The 18811-nt window shown below is 41.3% G+C and overlaps 1 protein-coding gene across 4 annotated transcripts in view; it reads right to left on the bottom strand.

Annotated features, from left to right (window-relative positions):
- Positions 1–18811, bottom strand: part of EDA (ectodysplasin A) — a 219518-nt gene that overhangs the window by 30527 nt on the left and 170180 nt on the right. For all 4 annotated transcript variants that reach the window (XM_073556112.1, XM_073556109.1, XM_073556110.1 and 1 more), the window contains exon 3: positions 1862–1891. In XM_073556112.1, coding sequence (XP_073412213.1) covers positions 1862–1891 — 30 coding nt within the window. The remainder of the gene's footprint in view (positions 1–1861; positions 1892–18811) is intronic.

Genomic DNA, 18811 nt, shown 5'->3' with positions numbered 1-18811 from the left:
ATACAGATATTACAGCCAGAAGTACAGATAAAAGTAGGATACAGGTTGGGGATAGCAATTAGCTGTACTGTATGTGTCACGTTACCGTTTCTTATAACTTGGGGATGGAGGGAAGCTCTTGTATCCACAGGCACCTTCTTAGTTTCTGGTCCGTCTCCACACGTGACGCGGCTTCCAAGGCAGAACAATGACAAAGGCTAAATAAAGGTGTGTAGCTAATCTTTTAACCTCTAGTTTGCCCCCTCCCATATTTACTACTGCCCCTCTGGGTTGGACTGAATTCTCCTCCGCTGACCTTCTAGCTGAAATAATTCCCAATATCTAGGATGGGTCATAACTTCCCAGCGGGAGGTCCAAATGGGACGACTGATGTCTCAACGGGTTCGTTGGGGCTGGACCAATATGGAGAGACCAAACTTGGGTCGGCTAAGAGGTTCTGGAGAGCTAGTCTCGATAGCTCGGTATCCAGGACAGCTAGAGAAATATGAGACACTGGGGTGTGTGCAGAAGGCTCCCAGGGTTCTGGTGGTATATTGGACTTAACCCTGAGATGCACAGTACTCTCATAATTCATCTCTAGATGTCGGTGATGCTTGGTCTAGAGCTTTCCCTTAATGGCTAATTGATGTTGTCTGCCTTGCACAATAGACAGCATGGGGTCCCAGCTCTCCTCCTTTGGGGATTTGTGTACTTATCCCAAGGGTGAGGGCCACTTCAGGAGTGGAGGAAGATACCTGGACAATATATTGGGCCTGAATTAATAAATCCAAAATGGGATCTCCCTTGTTCCTCACAGTTGGTAATTGCGGATGGAGCTGCCAACAGCAGATCTTGAGGATTTTTGCGCTCAAGTGCATTCAGCGTGGCAGAACATTCCTTAGACAACCATTAATAATCTCATTGATAACATTCCAAGAGGTAGATTTCTGCACGCTGCACTCACACTTCATACTGAAGATGTTTTAAAAAATTGTTTCCATTTTTTTTTTTATCATTTGCATATCAGTAAAATGTCTATGCATCCTGTGATTTCCATAATTCCACAATTTTTCCTTCTTGATGTTGGAATTTCGATGTTGAGGGGTGTTGCTGTACAATACATGATAAATTACAGTTACACATATTTAACATATATTGTGTAATAATACACAAATTAAAACTTGCATGAAAACTTAAATGAGAACAATGCAGCGTTCCCTGAAATTTACAGGTATTTTGGTATTTGCAATAATATGGGATGACAAGTTTCAACCAAATAAAAGAACATTACTGTTGCTGAGTAATCACACAGGCGGGTTAAATGAGTAAATATAGGGAGTAAGACCCAGGAGCGAATGAGTGAAATCATATTGAATTATATAACAAAGTGCAACACATAGAGGACATACAATTAATAACAATGGATATTACAATGAAAACAATATATTGTGCCTTAAATATTCTAAATAACAACGTCAACAGTAGTTTTGTTACATAAGCATCCAATACTAGTGATGAGCGAGTATACTCGTTGCTCGGGTGTCCTCTGAGTATTTTGGCGTGCTCGGAGATTTAGTTTCTGTCGACGCAGCTGCATGATTTGTGGCTGCTGGACAGCCTGAATACATGTGTGGAATGCCTGTTTGTTAGGGAATCTCCACATATATATATTTTCAGCCTGTCCAGCAGCCACAAATCATGCAGCTGCGTCGACAGAAACTAAATCTCCGAGTATGCCAAAATACTCAGAGATCACCGCAACATGCTCAGGAAAACCTGAGCAACGAGTATACTCGCTCATCACTATCCAATACAAACAAAAGGTATAATACTTGATTATGATGTCTGCATGTAGCCCATCTCCTAGCTCATTCACTCTTACCTTTTTTCTTGCTCCTGCCTGAACCTGGATCTGAAAAGAGAAAAATAATGAGTCACAGAAACATCTAATGCTTGTAGCCACAATCTTTGGGGGAATCATTTTTTGAGGGGAAAATTATGAAAAGAACATTTCAAAACTAATTTCATATTTACGTGGACAAAACTTTATATCTGAAGTAGTAGTATACTTAGTGCTTAGTGGTATAAAGTAGTGATGTACACATGATCTGTGGTATAGATTTAGAGATGGTCACTGTGAAGAATATTGGAGATACAATTTCACTCCAATCATTTGTATCCTATTTGGCATGGGATTATAAATCCCCCTTGCTTTGTGCAGCTTTAACCCCTTCACTACCAAGGGTGGTTTGCACGTTAACTCCCGGGCCAATTTTTACAATTCTGACCACTGTACCTTTATGAGGTCATAACTCTGGAACGCTTCCATGGATCCCGGTGATTCTGACATTGTTTTCTCGTGACATATTGTACTTCATGTTAGTAAAATTGCATTCAAATAACTTGCGTTTATTTGTGAAAAAAACGGAAATTTGGCGAAAATTTCGCAATTTTCCAACTTTGAATTTTTATGCCCTTAAATCACAGCGATACGGCACACAAAAAACTTAATACATAACATTTCCCACATGTTTACTTTACATCAGCACAATTTTGGAACCAAAATTTTTTTTTGTTAGGAAGTTATAAGGGTTAAAAATTGACCAGCGATTTCTCATTTTTGCAACACCATTTTATTTTTAGGGACCACTTCACATTTGAAGCCACTTTGAGGGGTCTATATGATAGAAAATACCCCAAAGTGACACCATTCTAAAAACTGCACCCCTCAAGGTGCTCAAAACCACATTCAAGAAGTTTATTAACCCTTTAGGTGCGTCACAGGAATTTTTTGAATATTAAAAAAAAATGAACATTTCACTTTTTTCACAAAAAAAATACTTCAGGTTCAATTTTCTTTATTTTACCAAGGGTAACAGGAGAAATTGGACTGCAAAAGTTATTGTGCAATTTGTCCTGAGTACGCTGATACCTGATATGTGGGGGGGAACCACTGTTTCGGCGCATGGCAGACCTCAGTAGGGAAGGAGCGCCGTTTGACTTTTTCTATGCAAAATTGGCTGGAATTCAGATCGGACGCCATGTCGCGTTTGGAGAGCCCCTGATGTACCTAAACAGTGGAAACCCCCCAAGTGACCCCATTTTGGAAACTAGACCCCCCAAGGAACTTATCTAGATATGTGGTGAGAACTTTGAACCCACAAGGGCTTCACAGTTTATAACGTACAGCGGTACAATTAAAAAATCATATTTTTTCCACAAAAATGATCTTTGCACCCCCAATTTTTATTTTTCCAAGGGTAACAGGACCCTAAAAGTTATTGTGCAATTTGTCCTGAGTACGCTGATACCCCATATGTGGGTGTAAATGACTATTTGGGCGCATAGCAGAGCTCGGAAGGGAAGCAGCGCCATTTGACGTTTTTGGCTAGAATTGAGATCGGACACCATGTCGCAATTGGAAAACCCCTGATGTACCAAAACAGTGGAAACCCCCCACAAATGACACCATTTTGGAATCTAGACCCCCAGGGAACTTATCTAGATGTGTGATGAGAACTTTGAACCCCCAAGGGCTTCACAGAAGTTTATAACGTACAGCAGTACAATTAAAAAATCATATTTTTTCCACAAAAATGATCTTTTCACCCTCAATTCTTATTTTTCCAAAAGTAACAGGACCCTAAAAGATATTGTGCAATTTATCCTGAGTACGCTGATAACCCACATGTGGGTGTAAACCACTATTTGGGCGCATGGCAGAGCTCGGAAGGGAAGCAGCGCCATTTGACGTTTTTGGCTGGAATTGAGATCAGACACCATGTCGCGTTAGGAAAGCCCCTGATGTACCAAAACAGTAGAAACCCCCCACAAATGACACTAGACCCCCCAAGGAACTTATCTAGATGTGTGGTGAGCACTTTGAACCCCCCAGTGCTTCACTGAAGTTTATAACGTCCGGGCGTGAAAATAAAAAAATCGTATTTTTTCCACAAACATCATCTTTTAGTCCCCATTTTTTTATTTTCCCAAGGGTAACAGGAGAAACTGGACCCCAAAAGTTGTTGTCCAATTTGTCCTGAGTACGCTGACACCCCATATGTGGGAGAAAACTACTGTATGGGGACACGTCGGGGCTCGGAAGGGAAGTAGTGACGTTTTGGAATGCAGACTTTGATGGAATAGTCTGTGGGTGTCTTGTTGCCTTTGGAGAGCCCCTAATGTACCTAAACAGTGGAAACCCCCCACAAATGATCCCATTTTGGAAACTAGACCCCCTGGGGAACTTATCTAGATGTGTGGTGAGCACTTTGAACCCCCAAGGGCTTCACAGAAGTTTATAATGCCCAGGCATGAAAATAAAAAAATCGTATTTTTTCCACAAACATGATCAATTAGTCCCCAATTTTTTTATTTTCCCAAGGGTAACAGGAGAAATTGGACCCCAAAAGTTGTTGTCCAATTTGTCCTGAGTACGCTGATACCTCATATGTGGGAGAAAACTACTGTATGGGCACACATCAGGGCTCGGAAGGGAAGTAGTGACGTTTTGGAATGCAGACTTTGATGGCATGGTCTGCGGGTGTCATGTTGCTTTTGGAGAGCCCCTGATGTACCTAAACAGTGGAAACTCCCCACAAGTGACCCCATTTTGGAAACTAGACCCCCTAATGAACTTATCTAGATGTGTGGTGAGCACTTTGAACCCCCCAGTGCTTCACAGAAGTTTATAACGACTGGGCGTGAAAATAAAAATATCGTATTTTTTCAACAAACATCATCTTTTAGTCCCCATTTTTTTTATTTTCCCAAGGGTAACAGGAGAAATTGGACCCCAAAAGTTGTTGTCCAATTTGTCCTGAGTACGCTGATACCTCATATGTGGGAGAAAACTACTGTATGGGCACACGTCGGGGCTCGGAAGGGAAGTAGTGACGTTTTGGAATGCAGACTTTGATGGATTGGTCTGCGGGTGTCATGTGCGTTTGGAGAGCCCCTGATGTACCTAAACTATTGAAACTCCCCACAAGTGACCCCATTTTGGAAACTAGACCCCCCACGGAGCTTATCTAGATGTGTGGAGAGCACTTTGAACCCCCAAGTGCTTCACAGAAGTTTATAACGCCTGGGCGTGAAAATAAAAAAAACATTTTTTTCTGCAAAATTATATTTTTGCCCCCAATTTTTTATTTTCCTAAGGGTAACAGGAGAAATTGGACCCCAAAAGTTGTTTTGTAATTTGTCCTGAGTAGGCTGATACCCTATATGTGGGGGTAAAACACTGTTTGGGCGCATGGCAGAGCTTGGAAGGGAAGGAGCACCATTTGACTTTTTCAACGCAGAATTGGCTGGAATTGAGGTCAGACACCATGTTGCCTTTGGAGAGCACCTGATGTGCCCAAACAGTGGAAACCCCCCAATTATAACTCCAACCCTAACCTCAACACACCCCTAACCCTAATCTGAGCCCTAGCCCTAACCCTAGCCCTAACCCTAGCCCTAGCGGGAAAATGGAAATAAATACATTTTCTTTTAGTTTTATTATTTTTCCCTAACTAAGGGGGTGATAGCGGGGGGTTTGATTTACTATTTATGGCGGTTTTTATGTTTGGCAGCTGTCGCACGCTAAAAGACGCTTTTTATTGTAAAAATAGTTTTTGCATCACCACATATTGTGAGCTATAATTTTTCCGTATTTTGACCCACCGAGTCATGTGAGGTCTTATTTTTTGCGGGACGAGTTGACGTTTTTATTGGTACCATTTTCGGGCATGTGACATTTTTTGATCGCTTTTTATTCCGATTTTTGGGACGCAGAATGAACAAAAACCAGCGTTTCATGAATTTCTTTTGGGGGGTGCGTTTACACCGTTCCGCGTGCGGTAAAATTAATAAAGCGTTTTTATTCTTCGGGTCAGTACGGTTACAGCGATACCTCATATAGGTCTTTTTTTATGTTTTGTCGGTTTTTTGCAATGAAAACAAATTTCTATAAAAAATAATTATTTTTGTATCGCTTTTTTCTGCGAGCTATAACTTTTTTATTTTTTTGCGGATGATGCTGTATGGCGGCTCGTTTTTTGCGGGACAAGATGACGTTTTCAGCGGTACCATGGATATTTATATGCGTCTTTTTGATCGCGCGTTATTGCACTTTTTGTTCGGTGGTATGATAATAAATCATTATTTTTTGCTTCGTTTTTTATTTTTATTTTTTAAGGGGTTCGCTAAAGGGGTTAACTAATGGGACAGTTTTATAGGGCAGGTCATTACGGACGCGGCAATACCAAATATGTGTACTTTTATTGTTTTTGGTTTTTTTTATTTTGAAAAAATGGATTTATTGGGGAATATTTTTTTTTTTTTACTAATTTATTTAGCGATTTTTTTTAAATTATTTTTAACACTTTTTTTTTTTTTTTTTTTCCTTTATTACCTTGTCCCAGGTGGGACATCACTGTCCTGTGACAGATCGCTGATCTGTCACATCACAGATCACTGTGACAGATCAGCGATCTGTCACAGGCACTGCTGCAGACTTCCTCATGCCTGCGCTTTGCAGGCAGTGAGGAAGTCAGCTCCCTGCAGGCCCCCGTCGCCATCTTGGATCCGGGGGCCTGTAGGGAAAGAGCCCTCCGCAGCAGCGCTGCACATTGCGCTGCCGTGGGGGGCTCAGGGAAGCACGGAGGGAGCCCCCTCCCTGCCGATGCTTCCCTTTAACACCCGGTACACCGCGATCGCGTTTGATCACGGTGTGCAAGGGGTTAACGTGTCGGGGGGCGGTCCGTGACCGCCCCTGACACATTGTGCCGGGTGTCAGCTATGATAATTAGCTGACACCCGGCCGCGATCAGCGGCGCTCACCACGTGGGCGCCGATCGCTGGGACGTAATATTCCGTCCATGGTAGTTAGGTCCAGGGTCACATGGACGGAATATTACGTCCTTTGTAGGTAAGGGGTTAACAGGACACCAGGTGGTCAAGCCTGAAAGGCTGTGAGTAACAGATCTCACACCTTGTGTAGGCTAACCTCAGGACAAAAGGCTTGCTTGCAGTACAGTCATAGTAGTCATAGTAACATAGTTAGCAAGACCGAAAAGCCATTTGTCCATCCAGTTCAGCCTATGTTCTGTCAGAATAAATCCCCAGATCTACGTCCTTCTAAAGAACCTAATAACTGTAGGATACAATATTGTTACACTCCAGGAAGACATCCAGGTCTCCCTTGAACCCCTCAACTGAGTTTGCCATCACCACCTCCTCAGGCAAGGAATTCCAGATTCTCACTGCCCTAACAGTAAAGAATCCTCTTCTATGTTGGTAGAAAAACCTACTATCCTCCAGACGCAGAGAATGCCCCCTTGTGACTGTCACATTCCTTGGTATAAACAAATCCTTGGAGAGATATTTATATTGTCACCTTATATACTTATACAAGGTTATTAGATCGCCCCTCAGTCATCTTTTTTCTAGACTAAATAATCCTAAATCCATGTGGCGTAACCGCTGTGTTGAGTAAGCTATATCATAAGGGGAATATGGACTTATCGTACGTCCTGGTCACACACCTGTTATATTTTCGAGCTCTCTTGAACAGACCCAACGCCTTCCAGGGTCTCGATCCATTCTAGCACCACAGGGTGGAGAGATATTTTTTAAAAAATATTCAAAGAATGAGAAGATGCTATACGCATAGATTTGTGTACAAAATTCTTAAAGTGAATGACCCGCATAATAGAGGTACATGTATATCTGCTGGATAGACTGGATATACAAATTGGAAGGAAACAAAAACCAATTATATTCAATACAATTAACCTGATTGAATGGTCTGAACATGAATATTTGGTACTAAAAAACCTTTTAATTGTACAAATGGGTAAGTGGTGACAAAGAAAAAAAGAGAGCACACACACACATATTAAAAATAAGGAACACAAAACTGAAAAGGGGTTCTAAATAAAATGGATGTAGCTGAAGGACAAGTGCCAGGAGAGAAAGTGATGTAAAACAATGTAAGGAATATCAATAATCAGTCAAATCAATGTATCTGATCAAAAATGTAAAGACTACTAACACTGGGTATTGTGTGTGTATGGCACAAAGGAGTATACCAAGTGCATGGCGTTAGGCAAATTGAAAGACAGTGACATGCTATCAATGATTGTGCATAACCTTAGGCCTATAATTAGTGTTCAAAGTATAGATACTGTATTGCACATGCCCTATATAAGGTACTAGCTGACGAGTCCGGCGTTGCCTGGGCATAGTAACCAACTGTGGTTAGTTATAACAAATTATAATGATTATTGCACATAAAAACCGTGCATCTAATTCTATCCTGTGTGATACTGACTGCTGAGCCGTGTATCTAATACTATTCTGTGTGAATCTGCCTGCTGAGCTGTGTATCTAATCCTATCCTGTGTGATACTGCCTGCTGAGCCGTGTATCTATTCCTATCCTGTGTGATACTGACTGCTGAGCTGTGTATCTAATTCTATCCTGTGTGATACTGTCTGCTGAGTCATGTGTCTAATCCTCTCCTGTGTGATACTGACTGCTGAGCTGTGTATCTAATCCTATCCTGTGTGATACTGACTGCTGAGCCGTCTATCTAATCCTATCCTGCTGTGATACTGGGCTTCCCCTGCAGTCTGTGTCAGAGGGTGGTCTGTGTTGGCGCGGTAATAAATTGTGTTATTTCCAGCTTTACAGAAGGACGATAACACCATAGAAATGATAAGAATAATAGTCCTCAGTTGCCACAACTGTCTACAAAGAAAGCTGTTGCTGATAGCAACCAATCACAGCTCATTTTTCATCTTTTAAACAGCTCTGGGACAGCATGGCGAGTTTTGAGTGGAGACTTTTGTGTTTGGACTTTTATGTGGCGAGGTTGGTGTATGTGTGGTGAAATGTGTGCTGAGGAGGGTATATGTGTTGAAGCATGTGGTAGTGTGTGGCGCATTTTGTGTGTGTGTTCATATCCCCGTGTGTGGTGAGTATCCCATGTCAGGGCCCCACCTTAGCAACTGTACTCTTTGGTGCTATTGCTCTCATTCTTTAAGTCCCCCTTGTTCACATCTGGCAGCTGTCAATTTGCCTCCCAACACTTTTCCTTTCACTTTTTCCCCATTATGTAGATAGGGGCAAAATTGTTTGGTGAATTGTAACGCGCAGGGTTAAAATTTCGCCTCACAACTTAGCCTATGACGCTCTCGGTGTCCAGACGTGTGACAGTGCAAAATTTTGTGGCTGTAGCTACGACGGTGCAGATGCCAATACATACGCATTTTCCCCATTATGTAGATAGGGGCAAAATTGTTTGGTGAATTGGAACACACAGAGTTAAAATTTTGCCTCACTACATAGCCTATGACGCTCTCGGGGTCCAGATGTGTGACTGTGCCAAATTTTGTGGCTGTAGCTGCGAATGCCAATCCCGGACATACATACATACGCACCCCACATGGAGCTTTATATATTAGATTCACAATCCATCACCAATTGGCATATAGGACGCATAGATGTGTAAAGGTATACAAAAATTGGGGGTATGATTAATATCTGGATCAAGACAGATCCTTCAGTCAGTTTGGTGCTCACCCCCGGAAGGGTCGGAAGATATGTAAAATGGCTAGTAGGAGCAAGGTAGCAAAACTGTGCTTGGTCTCAACGCATAGCCGCATCCGAAGATGCCAAAACCGCCTTACTAGGACCGTCTATTAAGGAGATATGACCCCTCTTAAGTTCTGAAGTTTTTAGCTGCTAGAGGCAAGGGGATAGGATTTAAGTTCAGCCCAGAGGCAATCTCCAAGCTGCTAGTGCGCAGGCGGCACCATCTTAGTGGAGGACATTTTTTTTCTCTCCAGTAAGATGGTGCAGCCGGCGCCTGCATAACAGCAGCTATCGGCTCTCTATACAAACTGATACAGTTGTGGCCAAAAGTAATTGACACCCCTGCAATTCTGTCAGATAATACTCAGTTTCTTCCTGAAAATGATTGCAAACACAAATTCTTTGGTATTATTATCTTCCTTTAATTTGTCTTAAATGAAAAAAAACACAAAAGAGAATGAAGCAAAAAGCAAAACACTGATCATTTCACACAAAACTCCAAAAATGGGCCAGACAAAAGTATTGGCACCCTCAGCCTAATACTTGGTTGCACAACCTTTAGCCAAAATAACTGCGACCAACCGCTTCTGGTAACCATCAATGAGTTTCCTACAATGCTCTGCTGGAATTTTAGATCATTCTTCTTTGGCAAACTGCTCCAGGTCACTGATATTTGAAGGGTGCCTTCTCCAAACTGCCATTTTTTAGATCTCTCCACAGGTGTTCTATGGGATTCAGGTCTGGACTCATTGCTGGCCGCCTTAGAAGTCTCCAGTGCTTTCTCTCAAACAATTTTCTAGTGATTTTTGAAATGTGTTTTGGGTCATTGTCCTCCTGGAAGACCCATGACCTCTGAGGGAGACCCAGCTTTCTCACACTGGGCCCTACATTATGCTGCAAAATTTGTTGGTAGTCTTCAGACTTCATAATGCCATGCACACGGTCAAGCCGTCTAGTGCCAGAGGCAGCAAAGCAACCCCAAAACATCAGGGAACTTCCGCCATGTTTGACTGTAGGGACGTGTTCTTTTCTTTGAATGCCTCTTTTTTCTCTTGTAAACTCTATGTTGATGCCTTTGCCCAAAAAGCTCTACTTTTGTCTCATCTGACCATAGAACATTCTTACAAAACGTTTTAGGCTTTTTCAGGTAAGTTTTGACAAACTCCAGCCAGACTTTTTTTTTATGTCTCGGGGTAAGAAGTGGGGTCTTCCTGGGTCTCCTACCATACAGTCCCTTTTCATTCAGACGCCGACGGATAGTACGGGTTGACACTGTTGTACCCTCGGACTGCAGGGCAGCTTGAACTTGTTTGGATGTTAGTCGAGGTTCTTTATCCAACATCCGCACAATCTTGCGTTTAAATCTCTTGTCAATTTTTCTTTTCCGTCCACATCTAGGGAGGTTAGCCACAGTGCCATGGGCTTTAAACTTCTTGATGACACTGCGCACGGTAGACACAGGAACATTCAGGTCTTTGGAGATGGACTTGTAGCCTTGAGATTGCTCATGCTTCCTCACAATTTGGTTTCTCAAGTCCTCAGACAGTTCTTTGGTCTTCTTTCTTTTCTCCATGCTCAATGTGGTACACACAAGGACACAGGACAGAGGTTGAGTCAACTTTAATCCATGTCAACTGGCTGCAAGTGTGATTTAGTTATTGCCAACACCTGTTAGGTGCCACAGGTAAGTTACAGGTGCTGTTAATTACACAAATTAGAGAAGCATCACATGATTTTTCGAACAGTGCCAATAGTTTTGTCCACCCTCTTTTTTATGTTTGGTGTGGAGTTATATCCAATTTGGCTTTAGGACAATTCTTTTTGTGTTTTTTCATTTAAGACAAATTAAATGAAGATAATAATACCAAAGAATTTGTGTTTGTAATCATTTTCAGGAAGAAACTGAGTATTATCTGACAGAATTGCAGGGGTGTCAATACTTTTGGCCACAACTGTAGCTGCTATTATGCAGGCGCTATTTTCAAAATGATTTTTTTTTTCTCCTCGCTCAAGCAAATCTGTAAAAGGATTAAGTGCACAGTAACCATGCGATTATGCTACAGTGCAGGTGCCACGGCCAGCACCTGCCTGTAGAAGCGACTTTTTTTTTAAATTCATTATGTGATGGTATTCATTATGCAAACTAGGGGGGCAGGTCACTGAGGAATCAGTTACCCGTCAGCAGTTTGCATTTTGAATACCTAATCAGAGCACACACACACACACACCAAGGGGACGAGAATCTCATTAACACAACACTGAAAACAAAGATTAAGAAAAAGCCACAAGATGGATTTCATCACCCAAAGTATCATTTTAATCAGTATAAGGCTGAGTGCACACGTACTTTTTTGCCCTGTGGATTTCTTCAATTTTTAATGCGGTTTTCCCCCTGCGGATTTGGAGACTGGGGAGGTGGAAAACCGCACAAAAGAAGTAACATGCTGCAGATTTTCTACCGCGGAAAAATCCACAGCGTCTGCACAGCGGGTTTTTTCTTTCATTGATTAACATGCTACTGTACATCACAATGCGGATCCAACGTTTCTGTGCGGTAAAATCCGCTGCGGATCCGCTGGATATCTGCATCGTGTGCACACAGCCTAACAGCGACGACCTGACACTGTGTGTAGGTTACTGTGCACAATCCTGCTGACAGGATCCCTTTAAGGCAATTAAATATATAATTTAACCTTGGGCTGCTCTTTTATCTCGATCCAGGAATCCAAACGTCCATTTGTCGGCTTAACTTTCCAGGCTTGTTCCTGGCCCAATATAACCCCGTTAATGGACCAAGCTTATATCTATCCAGACATTGGTGGCAGTCATACCGGGCTGGCAGTGCTCAGCTTCACTGGTGCTAGTGAAAGGGGCCTCTCAGCCTGTCGGGGTTGAGTTCGAGTGTGATGCCACATTAGCGATTACATGGGCCACATTCTCTAACTCCTCGTGCCTCCTTGGTCCTGTGAGAACAGGGGCTGTATGTGTAAAACTGTACCAAGCTGACCTTATGTGTCCCCAGGGGATGTGGAACGTCACCGGGGAGGCTGCATTACGTGATGCTTCTGATGTAATAGTAACATCGTGGTGGTGGGACAGATGCGGTTTCATCACAGTCACAAATTTGGACACAAAAAAGTGCTTTATTTTTCCTTTCTTACACATTTTATATGTTATTGGAAACTATAAATAAAACAAATATAGTATAATTGAAAACTATTTTATAATCCTCAAAGTAGCCACCCTTTGCCTAAGGACAGATGTACTGTAGATGACAGATTTTCTCATTTAAGAAATATGAAAATTATACTGATTAGAATGTGAGAATAGCATGCTCAGATTATCTCTGATATGAGAAAAAAATGTCTCCATCAACTCCATTCTCTAAGGCAGCGGAAATTAGACTGCACTCAAATGTCTAGGAAGAAGTTAGCACTTAAATGATCTTTAACAAAGATGATTTATTTTCAATCCTGAGTGAACATATATGACGTTTCAATCTCAGTTTAGACATTCTTCAGATATACGGATTGCCATAGAAGTTCCAGATTTAGGACTAAATGCTGAAACTATATACAGGATACTGCACGCCTAGATAGTGGGAATTCCACTAAAGGTTTGGCCCCCATGCTGACTGCTATGGGAGTCTGAGTGCCAAGTGCTTTATAGATATTATACTACGGATTGAGCTCCTACCTGCGCATCTTTTTAGGAGTGCCATATTCAACTACTACATGCACTCAGTTGTTATCAGAGTCGAGTCCGATGTTTTCCACAGACTCATTGACTTCCATGGCCGAGTGCGATCCCAAAATCTGATCAAACTTGGGCATTCAGCGGTTTTTGTTTTTCCCTTAAACAGTCTCTATCCAAGGAAAAAAATTGGACACATGCACGGCCCCATGGACAAACCTTGGTCCGAATGCGATCCAATGTATTGTCGGGATCACCAGCGGACCAAAAATACGCTCATCTGCAAAAACCAGGGCTGGCAAGAACCAGGTGCCAGTTTCCCACATTTTAACCTTAACTGTCCCAGCAGAAAAGCAAACAGATTAACGGCAAACTAGGACACACAAATCACCACTATTAACAGACGGAGCTATTAATCTGAAGTATTGCGGTATGCAGTTGAATCAAAAAACGGAGGTGCTTGCATGAACAAACATGAATCATCCAATGTATAGTAGGGGAAGAAGAAATGCAGCACTCGCCAGTTGAACTGAAAAATTGTGCATATTTTATTTCACATAAATTCCATCGGCAGGTTTATGGACAAGCAGGACGGGTCCGTAGAAGCGAGTCATCGCGAAATGGTCATTGTCTGGCACCTCCCTCCCCCAGCATTCCTCTAAGTCCTGCTTGTCCATAAACCTGTTGATGTAATTTATGTGAAATAAAAGATGCACAATTTTTCAGTTCAACTGGTGAGTGCTGCATTTCTTCTTCTTCTACTATATATTAACCTTAACTGTTCAGAGGATACTGTATGAATCTGGTCTCAATTATATTATGGTGCTTGACAGTTTGCAAACCTTCAGAATTTTCTATATTTGCGCATACATTTTACCTAAAACTACATCAGATGTTCACACGTCATGAAAGTAGATAGAGAACCACATAAATAAGTAAAATGACAAAGTCTAACATTTTTAATCATTGAGGAAAATTATCCAATAATTTATTTCAGTATCTTGTGCAGCAACGCACGCAGGTTCAGTTTCTGTACTGGCAGAATCCTGCCGCTGGGGCCCGATGACCAGAAGAGAAGACCCAATGCGGACCCCCTCTGCTATTCAGGCCCCATACGCCAGTCAGGGCAGTAATGCCCTAATGGTAGCCCTGCTTACAGTGCAGTGACTTTCTCCTTCCAATACTGCCATGCAGAACATTATTATTCAGTGTCCTCCTAACAATGGTTTCATGAACATTATACCAAATGTGAGATCTTTAGTTGCTTACAGGATATATTAAATTCCTTTGTAACCCTGTAGACCATAATATGTCTTGCTTTCGTAGTGATCCTTGGCGGTCAACCACTCCTGGGGAAGGCAATAATGGTCTTAAGTTCCACCATTTGTACACCATATGCTAATGTGGATTGATGAAGTCCAAACTCTAATGTTAGCTTTGTAACCTATTCCACTTCAGGAGCATCAATACCTCTTCTTCTGAGGTTCTCAGAAATCTCCTTTGCTTGTGACATGATACACTTCCACAAACAGGTGTTTTCAATATTAAACTTTGATAGACAGACCTCTGTTCTTTAAATAAAACAGGTCACTGACTCTCATCTCATCCCATTGGTTGAAGACACCAGATTCTAATTTCACCTTATCTGCTAATCCTAAAGGTTCACATACTTTTGCCACTCACAGACATGTGATAGTGGTTAGTTGAAAAAAAGCTGATAAAGTATAATATAGTTTCTGACATTATTTTACTTGGTTCTTTTTATCTACTTTTAAGAATTGTGAAAATTTGATGCAAATCATTTTAGGTTAAATGTAGGCAAAAATATTGAAAATTCTGAAAGATTTACAAACTGTCAAGCATCACTGTAGAATTTTTGCAAGAAAAGGACTAAAACAAATCACTAGCAGTAACCTTGACACACATACAATAGACATCAAACCAAATCAAATGGAGATGTGTCCTTTGCACTGAGGTGTCTAAATTTGAGATTTGTAGCGCTAACTGCTATGTCTTTCTTGGATGCACAGAAGGTGAACAGATGAAAAGTAAATTGAAAGCAGCAGCAGTGTAAAGAGGAGAGGGGGCTCAGGTTGAATTTTGAGCCCCAATAGGCTTCAGCACCTGAAGCAGCAGCACACCTCAAAAAGTTGGGACAGGGCCGACATGTCTACCATTGTGTAACATCCACTTTTTTTTTTTTTTTTACAAGTCTGGAAAGTGAGGAGATTGATCGTTGTAGTTTTGGAACAGGGATATTGTCTCATTCTTGTCTAATATAGGATTCTGGCTTACAGTCCTGGGTCTTCACTGGATTTTTCATCTCAAACCCACCAAATGTTTCCAACTGGTGAATGGTCTGGACTGCAGTTGGCTGGTTCATTATCTGAACTGTTCTTCTGTGAAGCCATGTTCATAGATTGTAAGCTTGCGAGCAGGGCCCCGATTTTTTTTGGTATCTGTTGATCTATGTGTTTATTGCTATGCTGTAATGTCTATTGTCTGTACAAGTCCCCTCTAAAATGTAAAGTGCTGCGGAATATGTTGGCACTATAGAAATAAAATTATTATTATTATGTAATGGATGCAGTGTGTGATTTGGCATTGTCTTGCTGAAGTATGCAATACCTTCCCCTGAAACAGACATTGTCTGTATAGAAGCATCCAATATTGACTTGCCCTTTATGCACATGGATTTCTCCAGAATCTGTGAATCTTTTGATATTATGTACTGTAGATGGTGGGATATGCAAAGTCTTTGCAAGTTTGCACTGAGGAACATTTTATTGAAACTACTCCTGATTTTTAATGCAGTTGCTCACAGATTGGTAAACATCTGATCATATTTGCTTCTGAGAGACTCTGCCTCTCTAACCTGCTCTTTTATAGTCATGTGCCTTAGGATGTGTTTCGGCCATCAGTTTTTAAATCAGTTAATTTCTTCAAATGAAATGGAAAAATGTATAAATGTGACCTTCTGATCTGTGTTCTATTGTGAAGAAACTATGGCTAAAAGACCAGTCAGCAGCGGCTCTTGATTTGTCCAAGTGCATTCGGCGTGGCAGAACATCCCTCGGACAAGCATTAGTAACCTTATTGATAATATGGCAAGGCGTTGGGGATTTCTGCGTGTGGTACTCATACTCAATATTGAATAAATCAAGATGTTATGAAAATTGTTTCTCGGTTTTCATCTTTTACATATTATTAACATGTCTAGACATCCTGTGATTCTCATTATTGCACAAATATTCCTTCTTGGTGTTATAATTTCAAAGATGAAAAGTCTGTTTTAGACTGCAGGCAGATGACCATGTAAATCGGACTGAGTGCATGGGGTGTCCAGCGGCTATCCCCCACGTGCGCATCAGGGCTGTGGAGTTGGTAAGCCACAGTTGCGACTCCGACTCCTGGATTTTATCAGGCTCCGACTCCGGCTCCGACTCCTTCATAAATGGCCAATTCATAACAACAAATTTACTGTTGTAAAATATTAAACATCGTGCTTATTCAGTTTCTCACCATCATATAAGTAATCAGACCACTTAGAGCAAAAACCACATTTATTAGAATACAATTAGAATATAGCAAATAACTTTTATAAACTTTTCTAAACTACGTAAATATGCAATAAACACTTTTATGCAGTTAATAAGAAGAAATCTATAAATTTATCCTCAGAAAAAGTATTGCCTCTGTCAGATCCTCCTTCATGGATGCCCTCAAATCTGATCTAATTATTTTGAGAGCAGAGAACAACCTCTCTACACTAACTTGTGTTGGTGGCAAAGCAGTAACCACTCGGGCAACATCTCTGACAATGTCAGGATACAGAGGAATCGCTTGTTGCACTGTTATTTTTGATGAACGGTCAAATTTCTCAATTTCTTTTAGTGCACATGAAAAATTCTGCTGAAATGTACTGGCTGTGTTCCTTGATGGGGATGACTCTTCTTCTATGCGGGAACGCATTGCACGGTCCTTGTGATCCAAATATTTTTCGAAATTAAATTCTTCATCAGTTGATGATGAGGGTGAAGATGTGGCAGGACGACCAAATTCTTCTTGTTCCTCCTGACTGTTCTGCAGCCCTTTCATCCTTACTGCTATTTCAAACAGAGCTTCTTTTCCTTTACTTAGCTGTTGATCATCTAGAAGAATCCGATGCATTGGGTCTACATAAACAGCTGCCAAAAGAATGTTATTTTGTAATAGTAGCTCCTCTCTCCGTTTCATTGATGTAGCAATGCCACTTGCAATTAACCCTCCTCTTTGGGACAGGCGAAACATCAGGTTCTTCCACTCCTTTAAGAAAATACCTGGAGTTAAGTCCTCTGCTTGTAATTTTTTAGTCACTATAAATGGGTGCTCTAGCAATTTTTCCAGCTCAGTCACCTGATTCCACTGACTTTCATTTAGCGTCAGTTGAGGGTTAGCCATGTCTACAAGAAAGGTTTTCAGTTCAACCAAGCGCTGAATCATTAAGTACTGCCCCATCGTGTGGCTTGATCAATAATTGCCCCTTTTCCAGCACGTCTCTTCAAAATTGAGTCAACTTTAGGGGTTCTGGCAACAGTAGCCAATTTTCTCACCTTGCCAATCAGTGCAGCAGCATGTCCTTCTTGCAGACTGTCTCTTATAGCCAGCTGTAGCGTATGCACAACACAGCGCATGTGATGAATGAAAGAACATATTGACACAGTTTCAACAAGATCATCTAAACTATCATGTTGCTGTTCATCTGAAGCAACTTCAGTTTGCTCCTCAGTTACAATACTGTGTTCCTCTATTTCAAACATTTCTGTGTTTGTGGACCCAGAATGTTCTTCTAGCTGCTGGTCACCATCATTACTCTCATTCATTAGCTTAATAGTACTTATCCTATTTGAAGCATTGTCAGTTACGACAGAAAGAACTTGCTCTTTTTTAAGTTCATAGTCTTGCAGAACCTTTTCCACCAAGACCTGGAGAAACTCACTGGTGTGATGAGCTTTGGTGTCTTTTACTGCCAATGTCTTGGTAACTATTTCATTTTTGTCACAAACAAATCGGACATTGATGGCAAAATAGTTCACTCTGTGACGTGTGCAGGCATCCATTTTAAGAAACAGAAAGCGTCCCTTGAGAGTTTTTTTAAGTTCTTCCTTTTGTGTAAAAGCTTCTTCGATTACTAATTTTCTAATACTCTCTCCAGAGAAACACCAAGCTTGCGGGCCATTTCCCCATTCAGACACATAAAAGCTGGTTGTGAAAATAATGAAATAGGCACACTATCGTTTACAACAAGCTCTATGATCTGTTTTTTAAATGTATCTACTGTCATTGTCACAGTAACTTTGTCACTGACAAAATATCTTGCAGCTGATAGCTGCAAAGTTCTCTGCTCCTTTGTTTGGCTGGAAGAGCTGGGCACTGGTTCATTGGTTTGGATGCAGTCTTTCTCATCCACTGCTTTCAGTACTTCTGGATGAAAGCGCTGTAAATGTCTCTTTAGATTAGAAGCTCTGGTAGGAGCATTTTTATCTTTGCCTGAATATGCACTCATCTTGGCTTCACA

This window comes from Dendrobates tinctorius, unplaced genomic scaffold (genome assembly GCF_039654945.1).
Source record: "Dendrobates tinctorius isolate UK_male_01 unplaced genomic scaffold, ASM3965494v1 ptg000231l, whole genome shotgun sequence".
Lineage (NCBI taxonomy): Eukaryota > Metazoa > Chordata > Amphibia > Anura > Dendrobatidae > Dendrobates > Dendrobates tinctorius.
This window is presented reverse-complemented; position numbering and strand designations above follow the sequence as displayed.